The 21,580-nt window shown below is 38.4% G+C and overlaps 1 protein-coding gene across 2 annotated transcripts in view; it reads left to right on the top strand.

Annotated features, from left to right (window-relative positions):
* LOC147175464 (transcription factor SOX-6-like) overlaps positions 1–21,580 on the top strand; it is a 90,968-nt gene that overhangs the window by 37,328 nt on the left and 32,060 nt on the right. For both annotated transcript variants that reach the window (XM_086073573.1, XM_086073574.1), the window contains exons 5-7: positions 8,880–8,969; positions 13,249–13,421; positions 16,952–17,020. In XM_086073573.1, the coding sequence (XP_085929699.1) occupies positions 8,880–8,969; positions 13,249–13,421; positions 16,952–17,020 (332 nt within the window). The remainder of the gene's footprint in view (positions 1–8,879; positions 8,970–13,248; positions 13,422–16,951; positions 17,021–21,580) is intronic.

Here is a 21,580-nt window from a genome sequence, read left to right on the forward strand (position 1 = left end):
GTCGACGTGAACCCGCCCAATGTTGCCCCGCTTGCAACCCTGCAGATTCCTCCTAATTAGTCCCCCCCAATTAATCGATTTTCAGTGGCTTAAAGCTTCATTCGGTGGCGAGAATGTGATGACCAAGAACCTCGCCAACTCCTTCTCTCATTAGTTTGTCAATGACTTGGATCAATGTGTCTTTATTATTGATATCAAATCTCAGGAGTGAAAGGCCCTCCTGGTAAACGGGTTCTTGCGGAGATGCTGGTTTTTTTCACCACATGATTGACAGCTGAACAATGGCGTCCTCCCGCTACCCCCTTCCTAGAAAGGGCCCGCCCTCATTAGCTAACGCCATCAAACGCAGTGTGACCCACGCTTGCTTAGCGACCATCAGAGCTCAGAGCGAGAACGTGGGCGACGTCCCTGTTAGCAGGTGCGCTAATGAACCCGACGCGGTGGATTTTGCTCCTTAAAAGCGCCATCAAGTGCTCGTTAAGGTGGCGCGGGTTCACTGTATCGGCCCTTAAGATGTGTTCTAGATCGAAGAGGTGAAGGTCAGCTTCCCTCACATTTCTGCATTAGCTCGAGTTGCCGATCTCCATTTTTATTGAATAGACTTTATAACTTTATATAAAGACTTTATATTTTTTTAAGATGTAATTTTTTTTCAATTCATAAAAGCATTTGTTTGATCACCTTCTTAAAATTAACGAATATAGAACACTGACATTTTTTAACAGCTGCAAAAGATTTTTAACAAAATTGTGTTAAAAACATAACATAAGAAGAATCTTTTTTGGGGTGAAAATAAATCTGACATTCTTAAGAAAAATTTAACTGTTATTATTTAATTTTATTTTATTTACATTTTTTTTTTATAGAACCAGACATTTTTTTTAATAAACACAATCTGACAATTTTAACAAAAATGACATTTTGACAAAAAAGTTGTGATTTTATACATTAAAATAGCAATTAAAAAAAAATGAAAATATCAGTCAGTTACAAATAATCTGATCTCTGTTAGTTAAACAGTTGGATTTAGTTTTGAAATCAACCAACCAACTTCAAATAAAACAAAATCAAAACTGTGATATTTTTTTTCTGTCAAGAATCCCAAAATATCTGACCGAAAATTCAACAAAAATAACTGACATTTTTAACCCAAAAATGAATTACTTTTTTTTTTTTAAACCTGACATTTAAAAAAATTATGAACATTTTAACAAAAACGTTTGACATCTTTAAGAAAACTTTTTTTTCCCCAACTGCAATAAATGACAATTTTAACAAAAAAATGACCCCCCTTAAGAAATCACTACATTTGAGTAATTGTTTTTTAATACAGTAAATATTAAAAAAAATTTAGATTAAAAAAAGCAGAACAAGCTTTGCGGAGATAAATTGACCTTGCTTTGGCAAATTTTCTTTGTTTATGGTTAGAGATCGTGAAGATGCTTCCTCACACGTGCATTCGTTTGAATCTCGCTTTCTCCGCATTGTTTTTCAAACGGGACTGGATAAAATGTTCAGGCGTGACACGAGGGACGATCAGTGGCCCAAGGGTAGTCACGCAGGCTGACGTGGGCCCCGCCCCCTCTGGAGCCACCTCGGCCTTAGCTTAGCATCGCGCCGATCGACAGCTTGTAGGAATTTGAGGCAAAACGTCAAATGTTGTCACGTATCACGATGGACGGTCCGCTTATGTTTTTTTCATGAGCGCTGAACACGCACTGGCTTGACGTGCACATTGATGCCGTGTGACACTCACGTTATTATTTGAACCGCTTAAAAAACAAACGTCATTTTTTAATCCCTTGGGGGTTACCTGACACGTTGCGATACTGACACATAGGATAATAACCGTCTAAAATATAAATGTATTTGCCAGGCCATGTGTGCAAAGTTTCATCAGTTTTTGCCCAGGTTGAGACCCTCAAAAACAGCATCAGTGCATCGCCACGGCAACAGTGTGCGACAAAACATGAGCTCTATTAAAGGCCAAAAATGGCACAAAATTTAAAAGTCAAGTAAAACTGGCGAACTTCCTGTTAGGTTTAGCATATGACTCCAATAGACTATTTTGTAGGTCTTGAGCTGTTACACACGCCTACCAATTTTCGCAGATCTACGTGAAATTTGTCGTTCGAAATTTGTAGGGGGCGCTAGTGAGACGTTTATTGAAAATCACACAAGAAACGAGGTCTTTAAACTATTGATTTTCAAAAATAGTTTGTAGTTAATTTGATAACTGATAAGTCGATTAATCGTAATAATAAAAAAAAATCTTTAAAAAAATAAATCTGTGACTATAGGAGTGCTCAAGCATGAGTATGTGATGTTCTATTACATTCCTTTTTTAACTTTATTATCCATCACATTTATTGTACATACCACTGCTTGGAATCCCCCCCCCCCCCAGGAGTGTGCCCACGTTGACCCCTGTGCATGTGTGGGGGCTTATGGATCCAAGGAGCCAGGTGTAAGTCGTTGTGATGACAGCTTAACAGCCCAGTTGGGCCGGGCCCGAGAGCTAAGCTCATTGGCTAATTAACAAGGTCTTGGCTCGGGGGCACCATGTTTGCCTTGACTCCGCCAGATTGCCACTTTGAGCTGTGTGTGTGTGTGCGTGTGCGCGTGTTTGTGTGCTGAGATTAGCATTGTGACTTAACTGTAACAGGCTGACATATTAGTGGCAGTAAGTGCGGAGTCTGTACTTGTGTCTGTCCTGGCGGCTCAGTATAATAAGGCTTAAGACCATCATACTTGGACAGCACCTCAGCGTATCTTGTCACGTTTGCTTTTTGGGGAACAGGGATGGAAAAGTGATCATGTGTGAGGATACGCATAGAGCAGAAAATGGAACTCCTTGTGTGGCGGCTCAGACATACAGAAAAAAACATGATAAGGAATGTTGTGTGTTTGGCTTTTTCTTTGGCTTTTTTTTTTAGGGGGGGGGTGCTACCACAGAAGGGCCCCCACAGTGGCTAATAAGAAAAATGTGTAAGATAGATAGATAGATAGATAGATAGATAGATATGGAAATGTACATTTTTGGCAAATCATTAATCCAACAGTTTTTAACTCTGAATTTTCACCACAAAAATCTGACAATTAAAAAAAAAATCAGATTTTTAACACAAAAGGTGGATTTTTTTTCCTACCATTTTGTCTTTAACTTCCACCAAAATTGCCTGACATTTATTTATTTATTTACCAAAAAATATATTAGCCAAGGAACTGACATAAAAAAAGAATTACAATTTTAACAAAATAAAAAAATTTTTTTAATTGAAAGTTCTAAATTTTACTACAAAATTCAATTAATGAAAAAATAATTAAAAACATAATGTGAGACAATTTTAACAAAAATCTGACATATTTATTTAAAAAAAATTCAAATCAAACATCAGCACAAGGCATAGGCTGATTGTCGGTGCGATGGTTCACTGTGGTTTAAAAAAGTTTCAATTACCGCTAATACTCGTTGTCACCGGTAATGAGCTCTTCTTCTCTTTCCTGAGGTAACGTCAGCTTATATAGTTAAGTAAACAAGGTGGCTCTTTGAAGTTAATTGCCTGCAATTAACTTTTTATTCTCTTTCTCGGTGAACAGAGAGTGGAGGGGTGAGCAGTTACACATGAAAGAGACAAGCGTAAACATGAATGCCTTTTTGCTCTGCTGATCATTTTTTTAAATAAATGTGGGTACTAGTTAGCCCCAAGCACAACTTGAGTAGCCCATGGGTCTGTTCTAAAAAAAATAGCTCACAAGTAATGGGACACTGATTTATTAAGAAGAATGTTATTTTGCTACAGTTCGTTTAAAACTAAAGTAGATTGTGTTTAATGGAACTGATTTTTTTTTTTTACCCAAATATTTAAAAGATTTCCATTTTAGAGCTTTAATCGCTGCATGCTTTGAATGGGAAAACGTTTCGTCATCTGTTGAACAAGTGTAGCCTTTACAGCAAGCAGTCAGTAACATGACGAATTGCAATAGTTTATTTTCAGATAAATCAAACATTTTCAATAGTTATCAACGGGACTTTACTTTGTTGTTCGTGCTGAACAAATTTACCTGCCGTGCCAACGTTCCCCATCTTTTCTTCTGGGGGTTGAGGGCCGGTTGGTACTACCATGGAACCACCACTGATGCATATACACTACTTGGAAAAATTGGGCCTGCTACTCACCCCCCCCCCCCCCCCCTCCCCAACTCCCCTTCCTGCTCCCACTCCACTATCGCTCCTCTGTGACCCAAATCAGAGGTTCTCCCAGAGGGCCCGGGGCCCAAAACAACGCGCGTATTGTGTCTGAAGAACACATGTGTGTGTGTGTGTGTGTGTGTATGTGTGTGTGTGTGTGTTTGTGTGCATGCGGTTTCATGTATCAGGGCTAAAGTGGAACCAGAAGCCGGGGTCTTGAACGCTTGAGGTTTTCGGGAGCGTGCCTACCACAAAGAAGCAATTTTGCACCCCGACAATAAAATACGCTCTCATCTTAAAGCCCAAATGCAACTTTTACGATACTTTGCGTGAATGTTTTCGTAATGTTCACGTTTTGGGTTTCAAAGCATTTTCGCCCCCATAGGAAACAATGGCAGTCAAAATGATTTGGTGTTGGCTCACAATGTGGCCATTATAGAACTTTTTTTCACCGTATGGGCGATGTTTAGGTTTTTTTGTTTTGTTTTTGTTTTTAACAAGAAGCTAAATGGATAATATTGCTTTCATGCTTTTTATTAAGAACAGAGTTCCAAATGAGTGAGTTGAGATGCAAATAAACACTGTCATTGTTTTTAATGTTTGAACTATACAAATGTTTGCATTATATTCTTCATGTATTATTTTGGGAGACTATTTGCAAGTCATTCATTGAGACACATTATGAAATAAAATTAGATAATAAAAAATATATATTAAACAAAATAAAAAAATATTAAAATAAAAATATTTAATAAATGGATTATTGTTTTATTTAATATCATATAATTTAATATATTTATATTTTTGTGAGTTAAAAGATAAACACATTGTATTACATATTTGAATTAAATGACAAATTTAATTGAAAAAAACTTTCAATTTGATCTCTATCGTGACAACAAAAAGGAACTGAATTCTAAAAAAAAAATGAAGTCACTGTAAATCTACAGTTGCACAAATAACATTAAAAACACAACACAGGCAGTTAAATAATCTAAATATATGTATACAGGTATATATTAAACGTAATATACAGGTACATTGCAAAACAACCATTTTTAACTTCAATTCAATTTAAAAAAGATTGAGAAGTGAAACATAAAAAAAAAAAAAAGTTTATTATATATTTTTTTAATTATAAAAATAAAAATGAAGATTTGGTTTTGAAATGGACACAAAAATGTACTTACTTACATAGAAGAGGGTTACATTGGGCTGAGATGTATCCGCCCACCCACAAGAACCCCCCCCCCTTAACTCCCCCCCCCTCTTCACGCAACCCCGGCTGTATGTCTGCGTGTGTGTAGAACGGGTGTCATCTCTCAGATGAAAATAGTGTGTGTGTGAAATAGACACCGTGCTAACACACAGCCGGGCTAACCGCTTTGCACTATAATGGTTTTACAACACTGATGCACTTTGTGTGTGTGTGTGTGTGTATGTACAATTAAAGGTCCTAGCAGTGTGGTGGTATTCTGTGATCCGTTTGCGTGCGCATGTGTGTGTCCTGATGTTTGGACATATGTTGAGCTTGATTTGACACAGACATCAATCCTGCAGGACAGCTGTGAGGACAGCTGCTCCATCGCGCCACTTCTCCTCCTCCTCCTCCTCCTCCCCCGGCTTCCTGTTTGCCGCTCACTTCCTGTTCTTCTTTTATTATCTTGTCTTTTCTACATTTACTGGGTTTTGTGTGATAGGCGATGGCAGATAAACGCTCGGTCTTCTGTTGTGGCTTTGATACGGTCATTTTGTAGAATCTTTGTTTGAAACTGGCTAACTGCCCAAGCCAGCATTTGTCCTTTTTTTTTTTTTTTTGGTGCCACTGCTTTGTATAAACAGGACTGTCATGAAATGAAGGGGGGCTGGTGAGGGTGCTGTGTGAAAGTGGTGGTTTCTTAGTAAAATTCTAATTCCAAGAAACATGAAAAAAAATCACCAACAGGGGGCGACAGAACGGGAAGCATTGACAGAGTTTCATAGATTAAAAAAGAAGAAGAAGAAAACTAAGGGAGGGGGGAAAAAAAAACCAAGGCTCAAAATCAGCCCCTTTAGAGGGGGGCACAGTAGGAACCTGGCAAAAAATAAATAAATCAGCACTTAATGCCACACTATAAAATACATTACAACAGAACTTTAAGACTTGCACTTGCGGGCGGGGGGAAAGAGGGTAGGGGAGTAGGGGCGTGGCAACCCAGACATTCTATTCATCAGCTGCACCTGTTGAGGTCTGCAGACTCAGGTCAATTAATGGACCTCAGAGTTCAAAGCAAACATGGTGAAGCGGTTCTTAGCTGTTATGCTGCACGCAAATGGAATAAGTCGCCAGCAGAAGTGAAGTCAGCCGCGAAGCTAAAGATTTTGGTGACATAATATTTTTATTACAACAACAAAATAATAATAATAAAAATAATATAATAACGCAAGCAACTCTTGCGGTCGAATTGCGAACAGACTGCGGGCCACCAATCGTTCGCAATCGACTGGTTGGACACTCCTGATGTAGAAAAAGCTTTAATGTGACCTTTTTAAACGGCACAATGCACCTTTAAGGTAATTGAAGTAAAAAAAAAAAAAGAAGAAAAGTTAATTAATTAAAATAGTCAAATGTGTCCATAAAATACTAATTTCTGCCCACAAAGTAGACTGATACAGTATAATGTGGACACAAAATAAACATCATTTCTGGATAGCTGGGTCAGCAAAACAAGCGCACCTTGCCTGGAAACTTTAAGATAGAGGACATCTTGAATCCAGTGGCAGCGAGTCAATAGTGGCCCGGAGGGCATTGCCCACCACTCAGATCAGTCACCTTGAATAAGACCAGAAATAAAATAACCAACGCTTAGCAAGATCAGACATTTTCTGTCCACCTTGGCTATGTTCCTCTCCCTCAACCCCCCCCACCCCCCCCCACCCCCGACACTTATCAGCCACCTCTCGCTTCCTCCACTTGATGAAGAGACGGCGGGGAATTTTGATACAGGCCGCCTTTCTAAACAGCACTTGATCCCGACAGATAAAGATCCATGTAGGGTAAGAAACACGGCCTCCTCCCCGTACCTTGTGTTTACCGCCATGGGAGGTATAATAAATTGTACACACAAGTTACGTTTTCCTGCTTAAGTGCATCTATAAATTGCAGCTGCTATTTGTTATGCATCCCAGTGTCATCATCGAGCTCTTCCGGAATGCGAGCCCAGCCCGTTTGTGCAATAAATCCCTTTGAAATGATTTGATGCCATATGTCACTGTCTGCTGCCGAATTTGGCAAAATGGCTTGATTCGTACCCACAACTCGTAAAACTGGTGGGGGGGGGAAAGGAACCCAAATTGGTTAAAATGGTTTAGGATTTAACCTCGAGCGTTTGGTCAAATCAAGATTTGAATCCAACAAAAGGTCAAATCTTACCATACTGTTTAGAAATTAGTTAGCATGTTATCTGTATCCTGTGGTTAAAAAGAATGCTAATTTTTTTCCCAACATCTAAGAAAAAGAAACAACTTTTCCTTGTCAGGAAAATGTTGAAATATAGGTATTAAAAGTAAAAAACAAATCAACAGGAAAATAAATACTTAAACAGTAACAGTAACAAAGTATTTGTACTTGGTTACTTTCTACGCTTTCTCACCACAATCCTAATCCCAGTGTAAACATGCGACTCGATCTTTAATGGAGGAAGTCTCGTGAGCGCGACAATGGGACCCGCACGCTCAACATTAAGTCACTCACAATCGACGCGCGCAGCGCCAGTGAGTGCGGCCTTTTGTCGCCATCCGGCCGCCACAAACCGGCTATTGTATCGACGTCGCTGTTCCAAATCAAGCCAATCCTTGAGGCTGTGTTGTCTACGTTGCACCCGATACCAAGCGTGTGTGTGTGTGTGGTGTACGTGTTTCTTAAGACTGAGGCTTGTTTGAGGGATCCATTATGACATCACGTCTCCGTTTTGTCAATTATGGGCCCCCCAATAAGATGGCGTTACAAAGCATGTTCACTCATTTGATCACATTTCATGTGCCCACCATATTTAAAAGAAGGATTTAGCACTTTTTGCTAGCTCCGATGGTCTTCAATTTGGGATATTGTAAACACAAAATCACATTTGAAATGATGGAATTGGAAGTGTAAGTGGAAGAAGCAAACAGTGATACTAGTTCTGCTCTGGTAATTTTGGCCAGCAACCACATAAAATCCACATTTTGTTTTATTTCAAATATCCCAAATGCATGGTAATTGCAATTTGCCCATCTTGGGTAATATTGCATTTAACTCATTCAGTCAGCCGAGTTAAAATGGATCTTCAAATTCTATAGTCATCAATGGCAGGGAATGAGTTAAAACACAAATGACCGAAAATGAATCAGGTTTAATGATAAGTGATATAGCATGACTCCTTCTTGTGATTGGCTCCAATCAGTCATTCAAAAACTCAAAAATTCATTGAACAGTTGACATGCGTTTCAAATAAATAATCTGAAAAGTTCTCCTGCCTCATGTTTCGCATGCTGCTTTACAGCTACATTTAAACAAATCATCTAAATTTGTCTCAGGTTTGACAAATCAAATGTCGCCTTTGCTCCTCCCACAATGCATTCTGCAAATTGTTCTTATTCATTCATTACCATCCTAACTGCTTTCCATGGCCATCAAAGCTCACCGCTCTGATGTGTGCTTTCTTTTCAGAGCCGACGCACATGCAGAGTCTTCTCTCCAAGGACTGGAAGGAACGCGTGGACCGCCTCGACGCCACCGAACTGCTGGGCGACGTCAAAGGTCGGTGGAGTCCGCTGTTCAATCTTTGTTGGCGTTCCGCTCTCGGCATCGTCCCAACGTTGCTAAAAATAATGTCTGTTCTTGGAAAAACCAGGCAGGTGGTATGTAAACCAAAAAGCGCATGTAAATCAAACGGCAAATAGAAGCGCAAACATGCTGTAATTCTTTTCCTTTATGTGCATACTTGTGCTCCCGGATGCATTAGAGTTGACTTGAAAGTGTACACAATGTAAATGTGCACGCTGACGAAGAGGCGGCGACATCTGTAAACATGTTTTTCCCCGTGACAAATGTCGGAAAAAGTGCAGCGTCATGTTGAGATTTTGCAACAAGAGTGAGTGGATGCATTTGAAGGTCAGGGCCAGGATGGCCAAATTACAAGCACTAACATATATTTACAACCTAAATTCGAATATTTCTTCCATGTACCACCAGCTAATAACTTAATAACTATAACTAATAACTTACCATACATTTTAAAACCTTATAAGTATGTGTATAATAGTATACTTTTTTTAAGACATGTATTTGTATTTGACATGTAGACTTTGTTCTTGTTGCTGTTTGAGGCCTTGTGTCTTCCAGTCATGATCAATATGCTCTATTATTATAATGTTACAATAATGAATGATGAGTATGTACCATACAGTATGTACTGTATGCATAGAGGGAGTGTCTGGTCGATGTTTGAACATAATAATGAACAAAGCCCAATGTCAAACATTTGCAAAACAAACACACTGAAAATTTACTTGTGTTAGTTTTACTGAGAATGTGACACTTATTACAGTACATCATCAAGGATATTCATGCTTAGTAACAGCAGAGTCAATATTGACTTCATGCTACTTTCAGGTTTTACATGAATGAAAAGGAAAAGGAAAAAACTAAACAATGCTTAATGTCGCAACATGATTAACACACACACATAAACAAAATGAAACATTCATACACCTATCCATTGATCATCCATCCATCCATATACTGTATTTTGAATGTAAATTGAGTAACAAATCAGACATCCATCCATCTTTTCCTCAACAAAAATCCATCCATCCATATATTCATTCGTTCATTCATCCATCCACCCATCCATATATTTTGAATGCAATTTGATTAACCGATCAGTCATCCATCCATCTTGCCCCAACATAAATCCTCCATCCATCATCCATCAATTCATCCATTCATCCATCCATCCATCCATTCATCCTTCAATCAATCCATACACACATCCATTCATTCATTCATTCATCCCTCCATCCATCCATCCATATATTTTGAATGCAATTTGATTAACCAATCAGACATCCATCCATCTTTTCCTCAACAAAAATCCATCCATATATTCATTAATTCATTCATCCATCCATCCATCCATCCATCCATATATTCATTAATTCATTCATCCATCCATTCATATATTCATTAATTCATTCATCCATCCATATTTTTTCAATGCAAATTGATTAACCGATCAGTCATCCATCCATCTTGCCCCAACATAAATCATCCATCCATCCATCTATCCATATATTCATTAATTCATTCATCCATCCATCCATATATTCATTAATTCATTCATCCATCCATTCATATATTCATTAATTCATTCATCCATCCATATATTTTGAATGCAAATTGATTAACCGATCAGTCATCCATCCATCTTGCCCCAACATAAATCATCCATCCATCCATCTATCCATTCATCAATCCATCATCCATCGATCCATCCATTCATTCATTCATTCATCCATTCACCCATTCACCCATCCATCCATCCATTCATCCATCCATCCACCCACCCACCCATTCATCCATTCATCCATCCACCCATTCATCCATTCATCCAGTAATCAATCCATACACACATCCAACCATACATACATTCATTCAGTCATTCATTCATTCATTCATTCATTCATCCATCCATGCATGTATTTTGAATGTAATTTGAATAACTGATCAGTCATCCATCCATCTTGCCCCAACATAAATCATCAATCCATCCATCCATCCATCCATCCATCCATCCATCCATCCATCCATCCATCCATCCATCCATCCATCTACTTTAACATCTACATCCATCATCGGTCCACAGGCCAAATAATAATTCCTCATGTATGTTATTTGACATCACAGTCAATTCACTCAGTGGCCCACATAAATAGACACACAGACTGTTTGTCGTGTTGTGTGTGTCTGTCTCCTCACCAAACAACGTGAACAGAATCGGTCCGTCGCACTCGTTTTCACCGCCGCCCAATTTGATGGCCGCCTTTTTGTGTTAGCACGGCACGTTAGCCACACATGCTTGTCCGCGACCACCTGCTTCACACGCAAGCAAACAGCCTCATGACCGCACTGCTCGGTGTGTGGGAACGCGTCTTTTGCTCAGCCGTCATCGTCTCAGTTGGGACACTTTCACATCGGGATTTTAGCCAACCGGAACATTGAAGGAAGTCATTTATGGAAAAGACACCACAGCAAAAGAATATTACTTGGGAACGCACATAGAATTTTAAACACTCTCATTTACTAGATTAAAGTGTTGTTGTTGTTTTTTTATAAAAGAAGAATGTTCATGTAAAATGAACAGTCTGTACGTATTTCAAACATTTTGTATCCCAATTTAAATTGGTCGACCGGCGTCTTGCTGCTGCTCGCGGTGGAACAGGTCAGCACGGACTCACTCGGGTTTGTTTGGACTACAGTGTTCCCATCCTAAGGAGCTCGATCGGAAAGGCGATGAGAACCGCGTGAGCTTGTTTGCGGCCCAAAGAAAAGAAGGAAAACAAAGAGACAAGAAGAGGAGAATGTTGCCTTTGATACAGGCGTGCTAAGGGCTAATTCTGTGTGTGTGTGTGTGTTCATGTGTGTGTGTTGGGGCGCACATTCGGCTGGGGGCCCCCCACAAAAGGAGACTACAATGGAGACTTTGTTAGTATGCAGGTAATGTCGGGGCCACCCTTCAGTCTCCCCACATGGCCCCAGGGCAGGACCTTGTGAACAAGCACACACACATGCACACACACACACACACTACAACTTCCAAACATCAACACACATATCTCGACTCGCAAGGCTTTCACACTCCTACAAGAAACTTTATTTACGGTTTTGTCTTACTTTTGAACAATTCCATCAATGGATGAAAGTAGCAATGCAAGCTGGAACCTTTCAGACAAAAACAGTTTTTGCTGCACGGGCGCTGTTTCAGCGAGGGAGTTGCGACGAAGTGAGCGGTGACTGAAGTGCAGCACCTATCGGTCGAAAATAACGTTTACCTTTCACACGCAAAAAATACTCACCAAAAAACTCAGTCACACGATATCTCTCTCATGCACCCAAAAACTCAAATCCAAAAAACACTCACACATCCAAACAAACTCACACTTCTCCAAAGACTTTCACTCACACAAACACATTCACTCACCATAAAAGCTATCACAAAAAGAAAAATATTCACCCAAAAACCACTCACAGGATATGCAAAAAAAAATCTCTCTCTCACAGTAAAATCACCTCTCACACATTACACAAAAACATACACACTCATTTAAAAAAGCACACCCACAAAAACTCCCCAAAAAACCTTTCACACACACAAAAAACCCGCTCGCACTCAAAACATAACCTCTGATATTTACCAGAAAACCATCCAACTGTATAACCTTCTCCTCTGCACTCCCAAGTATGTGAATCATAATGCTGACAAAAGCTTGTAAGAGCAAGTGGCTTTTATTATTGTGTGAGCGCAGACATTACGTGACAAACGCTGGCTTGGCGTGTGCGGGCCTGACGAGTAAGCAGACATATTTTCACCACGTGTGAAGAAGACGTTTGCATTGTTACAAGTTTGCCGCGACATTGGCTAAAGGAGTGTCTTGGGTTCGAGGCAAAGAGCACTTGAAGCTACAGAAGTCTTGTCATTCAGTGGAAATTCTCATAAATGTTATTGTTTGCCCAAAAAAAAAAAACGGAATTATTTGAGGTGGGGCTTTTGTAAATTCCAGCGCAAGGTTAAAAAGAAGAATGTGCACTCCTTGAAGTGAGTGGGAAGCGAGTAGCACATTTGTGACATTCATAACATCTTAACCTTAGATCCAACACAATTATTTTGCATTTCAAAACAATTTTTTTACAAAGCCAATGATCTGTCACAAGAAATCATCAAACATTTCTGAATAGTCTTCCAAGTGTATAAAGAAGTTAGCCTCTGTTAGCGTCTATTCCACAGACTCAAGTAGGTTTGTTTTGCATGACTGCGCAGGGACGGCCGAGTCCCTGGAGGAGAAGGAGCGCCAATTGTCCGCCATGATCAGCCAGCTGATCAGCCTGAGGGAACAGCTCCTCTGCGCCCATGACGAGCAGAAGAAGATGGCCGCCTCGCAGCTGGAAAAGCAACGGCAGCAGATGGAGCTCGCCCGGCAACAGCAGGAACAGGTACGCTCCGCAATGTTGTGTGTGTCCATGTCCATATGTATATCTGTTAAGGGTGTCAAAATTTGTGTGTTCATTCTGAGTTAATTTTTTATTTTAACGAGCGATTAATGACCTCCCCTGACTTGGAAAGCCTGCCTGGGGGAATTCCAGTCGCAACGCAGCAGACAGGTCCACGTCAAAAATGAGCAGTAATAAAATTAATAATGATGCATATATTTGTGAAGATTGTGGTCAAGTTGTATTTTACAATTTTAAAAATATGCAGAATTTCACAAGTTACTTCATGTTAAAGATTAGATAGCTCTTAATATGAAAAGAAAATGCACTGCGCTGTCACCAACATCTTAAAAATGCAATTATGCCATCTAGTGGCAGAAAAATGACCTCATTACAAATCAACATCAGACTTGTTTTTTTTTCTTTTTTTACTTTAACTCAATTTGATGAATTATTATGAAATTACTGCATCAATGACTAAAAGATGCAGCCATATTTATATTAGTTTAACAATTTTTTCCCACTTTTATGTTAACAAAAAATATTTGATTGTACATTTATAACATATATAAAATTTGCAATTAATCATGAGTTAACTGAAGTCATGCAATTAATTATGATTAAAAAAATGTAATCGCTCGACACCCATAAAATCTATATCCATTAAAAAAAATAATCAAGTGCTATTTTGGGGATTTTGCGTTACTAGTTGCTATTTAGTTGTTCCCACAGAGAAAAGAGAATGTATGCTATTTTGTTTTGTTGAATGCTCTACTTGTCTATTTTGCAAAAGTAGCACTTTAAGATTACAGTTATTTGAATTTCTATGCTAATTCACCATTAGCTTGTCTAAGCTAGCATTAGGCTGGTTAAACAACAATTTAGCATTTAAATACACCTGCAAGTTTAATTGTTTTTAAAGCATGTGGAAGGTTGTAAAACTATTTAAAAAATTGTAAGATACATTATATGGTCTCACTATATCAGCTATCACGGGTTCAAACAGGGGTTGAGTGTGTTACCGTAGGCCCCTTGACGAGCAAACAACACTTCCTGATCATAATAAGGAAAAGTTGTTTGGGTGTCGCCTTCAAGTCCGAGCAAATAAGCTATTAGCTGAAAAGAGTCATTAGCACATCAGCCTTAAACGAAAAGTGTTTGCAGGTGTCACACTTAATAAATAATTAGCACATAGCCATTAAAAACAAAGAGGTAAGACCGCTGCTCGTTAGCACCGACAGCGTTAGCGCCCGGTCAGCGTATGACAGGCTGCGCATTTGGCCCGGCGCCCATCACAACACATTCCAGCGCTCGCCGGCTGACAAAGGAAGGAAAGATGGCGGCAGAAGAAAAGATAGATTTTTACATCCAGCACTCATCTGGCTGTTGAGACATGATAGGCTGCTAACGCCCTGCAGACAAAACGTGCCTTTAATGAAATATGACATGTGCGCAAATGGGTTGCCGCCTTCCATTCGCCGGGCTGTAATTACGCCGCGGAATAAACATACCGAACGACCCGTCCTGGAGGCAGCAGTTTCGCTTTTTTCCCTCGTCAGGTGCTTCACCGTTGGCGATGGATCTCTGATGTTTGAAGCAAAACAAACCCAGGGGTGGGGGGGGGGGTGTTGGGGGGTGTCGACGGATGTGCGCTAAGGCTAGCTGGCTAAAACACGTCAGATCTGGTGTTCAAGACATGTCAGATTGGCCCAGGCATGTCTACTTTTTCAGACCTAAAAATAGCGAGAATCGACATATTGTTATTGACGAAAGAACAAGCAGTCAAAATATCGGATGCGATTCAAATCAGGCGGTTACATTGGACAGTCTGACGTGTCAATGATTAAAGTAACACTGCTGATCTCTAATATTGCATTTTTTAATTTATGTATATTTTTACATGTTGATCATTATTATTGTCATTATTTATTTGGTCAAAATGTAATTTCTGTAATAAAAAAAAAATAGTAAAAGTTAGGGAAAATACTCAATAGTCTGAAAACTTTTATTCCTTAGAGGCCACCATACTCAAGTTTGTCATGAGCCAAGCCCAGAACTATTAGATCTATCTTTTTGATGCGCAAATAATTTATTTATTTGCTTTCAAAAATTTATAAAAACGTTCTATTTTAAATATTGCCATGGTCACAAAAATGTATTTATACGGGTTTTTTTATGCAAGAGGAAACAGAAGGCTTTCATGCAGCCTGTGACCTGAAGAGCTCACTTAAAGCAATGGTAGTTATTACAAAAACGGACAGCAGGTGGCAGCAGAGTATAAGAGATCAACCAGGGCCATGTTGCAACAAACTCTTTCCCCCAGTGTTTTCAACAGGTGTGTGATTAATGATGAAACCTATGCTAATTGTTGCAAAATGGAAACAGATGCATTTTTTCCTGATGAAAGAAGAGACTCTTATCTTTCGTTTGGTAGACTCCATGTTTTTATAGCAATAGAACACAACATTCTGCGGATCTAGATCTTATTGTGCTAGTCGTACAGAGCTAATCCAAAACAGCATTGCTACTCTTATAAGCTACCACAAGCTTTTTTTGTTTGTTTGACTTAGCATTTATTTTTGTGGCAGACCTTTTGACAAGACAGTAAACAGATAGATAGGGATGAAGGAGATATGAAGTTATTTTAACCGTTGATGGTGGTGTCAATTAAACACCTGTTTTACCGTCCCTCTCAGGAAAAAAAGGTTTAGTTTGGGGTCAATTTGTTGGGTTCAACAATGTGAACATTTGTAGCTAAACATTCTGAGATTTAATTAAAACATGGTGTCTTAAAGATGATTTTTTTTGGGTCACTACTCTCTACACTTACATTTTCCATTATATGGACCGTCTTTACTGTTGATTAGCATCCCATATACTCACACTTGGTTGCTTAACAAATGTTGTATGCGTCCAGCGACCAAAATATGAGCATACATACAATTAAACAAAAATACTTTTTCTTAACTCATTCACTGCCATTGACAACTATAGACTTCAAAAATAAATTTTAACTGTTTCTATTAGTTTTTTTTTCCATTTTTATTAACAAGAGTATGAAAACCTAGAATTTTTTTTTTTGGTACATTTAGAACAGATATAAAATTTGTGATTAATCGTGAGTTAGCTAGTGAAGTCATGCGATTAATTACGATTACAAATTTTAATCGCCCGATGCCTCTAATTTGTAATAATCTTTTCTTTAATTTTTTGGGGGATTTTTAATAATCTTGTATTTTATTTTTTTAAAGAAAAGATGATTAAAAATGAGGGGCTTCAGGCGATTACATTTTTTTATCATAATTAATTGTGTGACTTCATTAATTAATTCATGATTAATCACAAATTTTATATCTGTTCTAATACAATAAAATTAATTCTAGGCTTTCATACTCTTGTTAACTAAAGTGGGGGGGAAAAAAGTCTAATAGAAATAGTTAAAAAATATATTTGACGTCTATAGCCGTCAATGGCAGTGAATGAGTTCATCTGTGGATTATATGACTCATTCATCTTTGCATGCGTGTTTTCAGATTGCCAGACAACAGCAGCAACTTCTGCAGCAACAACACAAGATCAACATTCTCCAACAGCAGATTCAGGTGACTTGCTGCACTTTGAAAATGTTGCAGTCCCATTAGAAAGGCCACTTTGTCATTGAAATGATAGTTGGTTTCAAATGTGATATTTGTCACAGAAAGGCTACATTAGTCTGTGGGGGTGTTTTTTTATTTTGTCAGGGGTTAATGGTGCCAGGGTTGCCATGTAAATGAAACATTTTGACACCACACATAGATCTGTATATTTTGTTATCAAAGTGCTATATTTTCTCAGGGAAAAGACTGCATTAGTCTATAGGAGAATGTTAGTTTTGACATAAAAGCCTACTTGTGGCCGTTTAAATAATGGATTTTCTTCTTCAACAGTCAAGTTAGTCTAATTCAAATACATAATATTTGTTCACAAAGAGCATGAGAACATTTTGAAAACACGATTTTAAACACTAAAACATCCCGGGAATGCTTTTATCATACTTGGCCACAAAAACATTTTTGCCGTTAAGATAGTAGATTGCTGCTTAGTTTCATGTAAATGCTCAATTTTGGCGTTTTATCGCTGTATTTAATCACAAAGGCTATATTATATCACATGATAATATATTTGTATTTTTCCATTAGTCTCAAAAGGTTTTAGATTGAAAGTGAAATGCTCGATTTTTGCTTAAATGGATTACTTGTTTAGTTCAGTCGCTTCTAAATTATACAATTTAAAACTTTTTTTTAAACTTCACTTTCGTGACGTGTCCCAGAAAAGGTTATTATAGTTAACAAAAAAACACACAAATTTTTTTTAAAACTAAAATTGAAAAAAAAAATGTGAATGATTTTTTTTTTAACACTAACTGAAACTACATTGTACGTTTATAAAACGAACTTAAACTAACGATAATTATAGTGAAAATGTCCTTTGTTTTTTTTTGTCCTTGTCAGGTTAATTTGAAATGTATTATTTCTGTATTACTGAATGGTTGTAAAGAAGAAGGAAGGTTGAACAATCATTTGGCATCGTAGTTCACATTATTACATAATAATTAGTGACACACACTCCATATACGTATACAAATTAAACCTAATATTAAAATTAATGTGAACTACATTAAAACAAAGCAAAGCATTTTAGGATAAATAAAAACTAACAAACTTGCACTAAAATTTTTTCAAATGAACTGAATTAAAAACAAAAGTCAAAACAAAATAAAAACAAACTATAATGAAAAAGTTTAAAATGATTATAAAACTGGTCCATTACTTTTGTCCAAAAACCGATGGATATTTCCTGCTTGCATGTTTGACCCTTACACGCACACACATCTTCTATACACACAGCACCGCCGCCTCCTCTCATTAATTCCTCGCCCTCTGTCCTCCTTTCAAACACGTCCATTGTCCTTTCCATCGATTGGCGGTGGTAATAACACGACAGGTCCAGACCTTGCCTTTTATTCTCCGTACCAAGAGGTGCGCCTCTTTCAACGCACGCGCTCGGGTGCACGGTGACCCTGTAATTGCGGCGTTATGGCTGTGGGTCGCTCACCCTCACATTGATCACCCCGGCAGCGATCGATGCCACTGGTCGTCCTCCCACTCGTCCTCGCTCTTCTATTCATGTCTGTGCTTTCTTTTCTCACTTCCTCACATCGCATATTTTATCCAGCACCGATCGTGATTTATACTTAAATAATCCGTCCGTCCATCCATTTTTGTGACCACTTATTCCTCACAAGGGTTACTTAAATAATATGGAGCAATAATCATATTACCATATAAGGGCTAGATAGATAGATAGATAGATAGATAGATGGATGGATGGATGGATGGATGGATGGATGGATGGATGGATGGATGGATGGATAGATAGATAGATAGATAGATAGATAGATAGATAGATAGATAGATAGATAGATAGATAGATAGATAGATAGATAGATAGATAGATAGATAGATAGATAGATAGATAGATGGATAGATATCTCTTTCTCACCCTCACTCTCATATATATATATATATATATATATATATATATATATATATATAGAGAGAGAGAGAGAGAGAGAGAGAGAAGGGGGGATAGATAGATAGATAGATGGATGGGTGGATGGATGGATAGATAGATAGATAGATAGATATGTCTTTCTCACTCTCTCTCATATATATATATATATATATATATATATATATAGAGAGAGAGAGAGAGAGAGAGAGAGAGAGAGAGAAGGGGGGATGGATAGATAGATAGATAGATAGATGGGTGGATGGATGGATGGATGGATAGATAGATAGATAGATAGATATGTCTTTCTCACTCTCTCTCTCATAATTATATATATATATATATATATATATATATATATAGACAGAGAGAGAGAGAGAGAGAGAGAGAGAGAGAGAAGGGGGGATCGATAGATAGATAGATAGATACATACATACACACACATCTCGGCGTCTGGCCAACACGTGCCATTGTTTCCTGTTTCCCGCGCACTTTGCAGCACGTTGAAGCAATTCCGACCTGGCGCAAAACAAGCGGTCCAGCTGAGATCTCCATAACAACACGCTGGTATCGTTTCAGAAGCGGTTCGCTCAAACCCGCTCCGGCGGCCGCGCTTCACAGCATGGAACAGAATCCGAGTTGTTGCCCCCCCTGCGGTTCGGCGGCCCTAATGAAGTCAAATGCGAGCTTTATTATGGTTCAAGGGGGCGGGGTCCTCGTGGTGAAAATACGTTAAAAAAACAGGCAAGAGCTCGTTAACTACATCACACCTGAAGGAGCTGGCATGAGAGATCCAAAGGCGGAGGTCCGTAGGGGGGTTGGTAGCCCTGGACATGACAGCGGCTTGAGATTGTCCAACGAGGCTCCTGCTTTGATGAAAGAAATAGAGACCTGGCATAAATTGTTCACAGTTGGAGCTCTTTTCTCCACAAGTGTCCATTTCTACAACGATACTCACTCCATCTCTCCATCCAACTTTCTAATTAATTGATGTGTTGACCTTCAGGAGCCTCGTTTTCCAGATGAGCAGGCAGCTTAGGCCTGTTTTTGACTCAGACGCTAATCGTGTACACGTCTCTCGAACAAGGTTATTTTAGTTAACGGGAAAAAAACTACAACTAAAATTCAAAAAAAACTATTTCGTTAACGAAATGAAATAAAAAGGAAAATGTTTTTTAAAAAACTAAAAATAACAAAATTTACAAAACTAACTATAATTATAGTGATAATGTCCTTTTGTTTTAGTCTTTGGTAATTAAGTTAATGCATGAGTCTTTGAGGATGATTTTAAATGTGACTTTAAGTACATTTATTTAACCGGAATAAGGACGTATGGAAGTGTGTCACACAGAAGTGACATCACCAAGAGGAAAGCATCACATGACGTCGCTCCAAGGTGCTATTTTTGCGTATACTTGACTTTTGGCTCCGCCTGCTTTTTCATTCAACGTAGCCGAAATGCAACGCTAGGTAAGAAATGCATGACTTTTTTTTTCATTTAAATATTGCGCACAAGTAATACACTTTAAAAAGAAAACAAGAAAAACGAAAACTAATACTGAAACTAACTAAAACTAAACTAAAAATAAGCATTTTTTTAAATAGCTAAAACTCATGAAAACTAACAAAATTTAAAAAACTAAACTCAAAACTAAAATAAAAAATTCCAAAATGATAAAAACAATGTATGTACAGTACAATACATACATTTTGTATTTATGGCGTCTAATCGTATCGAATGTGAATAAAAGAAGCACTGACATGGTGGCTCTTGAACGCGACCAGATGACCACACCACGTCGTTATCTTCCCTCCAAACACCAACAAAATATGTTTGGGTAAATTTAGAAACTTTTCAAACAGTTTCAAACTTTATTTCTATTGGCTTACAATTATTTTGTACTGCATTGGGTGCTATTAGGGTACAATAAAGTGCCAAACATGAATTCGGTACTAATTGTATTTCTGTACTTCAATGCAACGGACAGTCGGCTCTCGTTTCTAGTCTCCCCATGAGAATGCAATCCAAACTCGATGTTTGTCCATAAAGTGTTGAATGGAAATCTCAAAAGGCCTCTTTTGCTCCTAAAACGTTCTGTTTGTTCAGTTGCTCTGTTCGCACTTATCAAATCCAGACGTCCTCTCGACCCAAACTCTCAGCAGGGATGACCACGCGCTACTGTTTGAGCTCCTTGCAGACGCGCGTTGTGAGCAATTTGATCGGAAACAAATGGACATGATGAAAAATGTGCTTTTTTTTTTTTTACAGCGCTCCGCTGCAAACTTCGCGGTTCAGTTATTGACTATAAATGATATTCGCTCTATCGCAGGGTTTTCATTTATGACCATAACTTCATCTATCGCATGTTTATCTCGCTATTTTTTTAGGTTTTCTTGCTATTTTTCTTCCTTTCTAAACGGAACCAAGTCAAAAACAAGACAGCCCAAAATCTGTTGCTTTTAACAGGCCCAACACAATCCGGAGTCTTACTGCTTCCTGCATATGTTCTTCTTCTCTTCTCACCTTCTTCTGTTAACACATCTTCAGTGTTACTAAAAACGCAAAGTTCAGAGGTGTGTTTTTTTCCCCCTGTTAAATTGTGTGCGTGTGT

This window comes from Leptonotus elevatus, chromosome 4 (genome assembly GCF_054856555.1).
Source record: "Leptonotus elevatus isolate MCC_2025b chromosome 4, RoL_Lele_1.0, whole genome shotgun sequence".
NCBI lineage: Eukaryota > Metazoa > Chordata > Actinopteri > Syngnathiformes > Syngnathidae > Leptonotus > Leptonotus elevatus.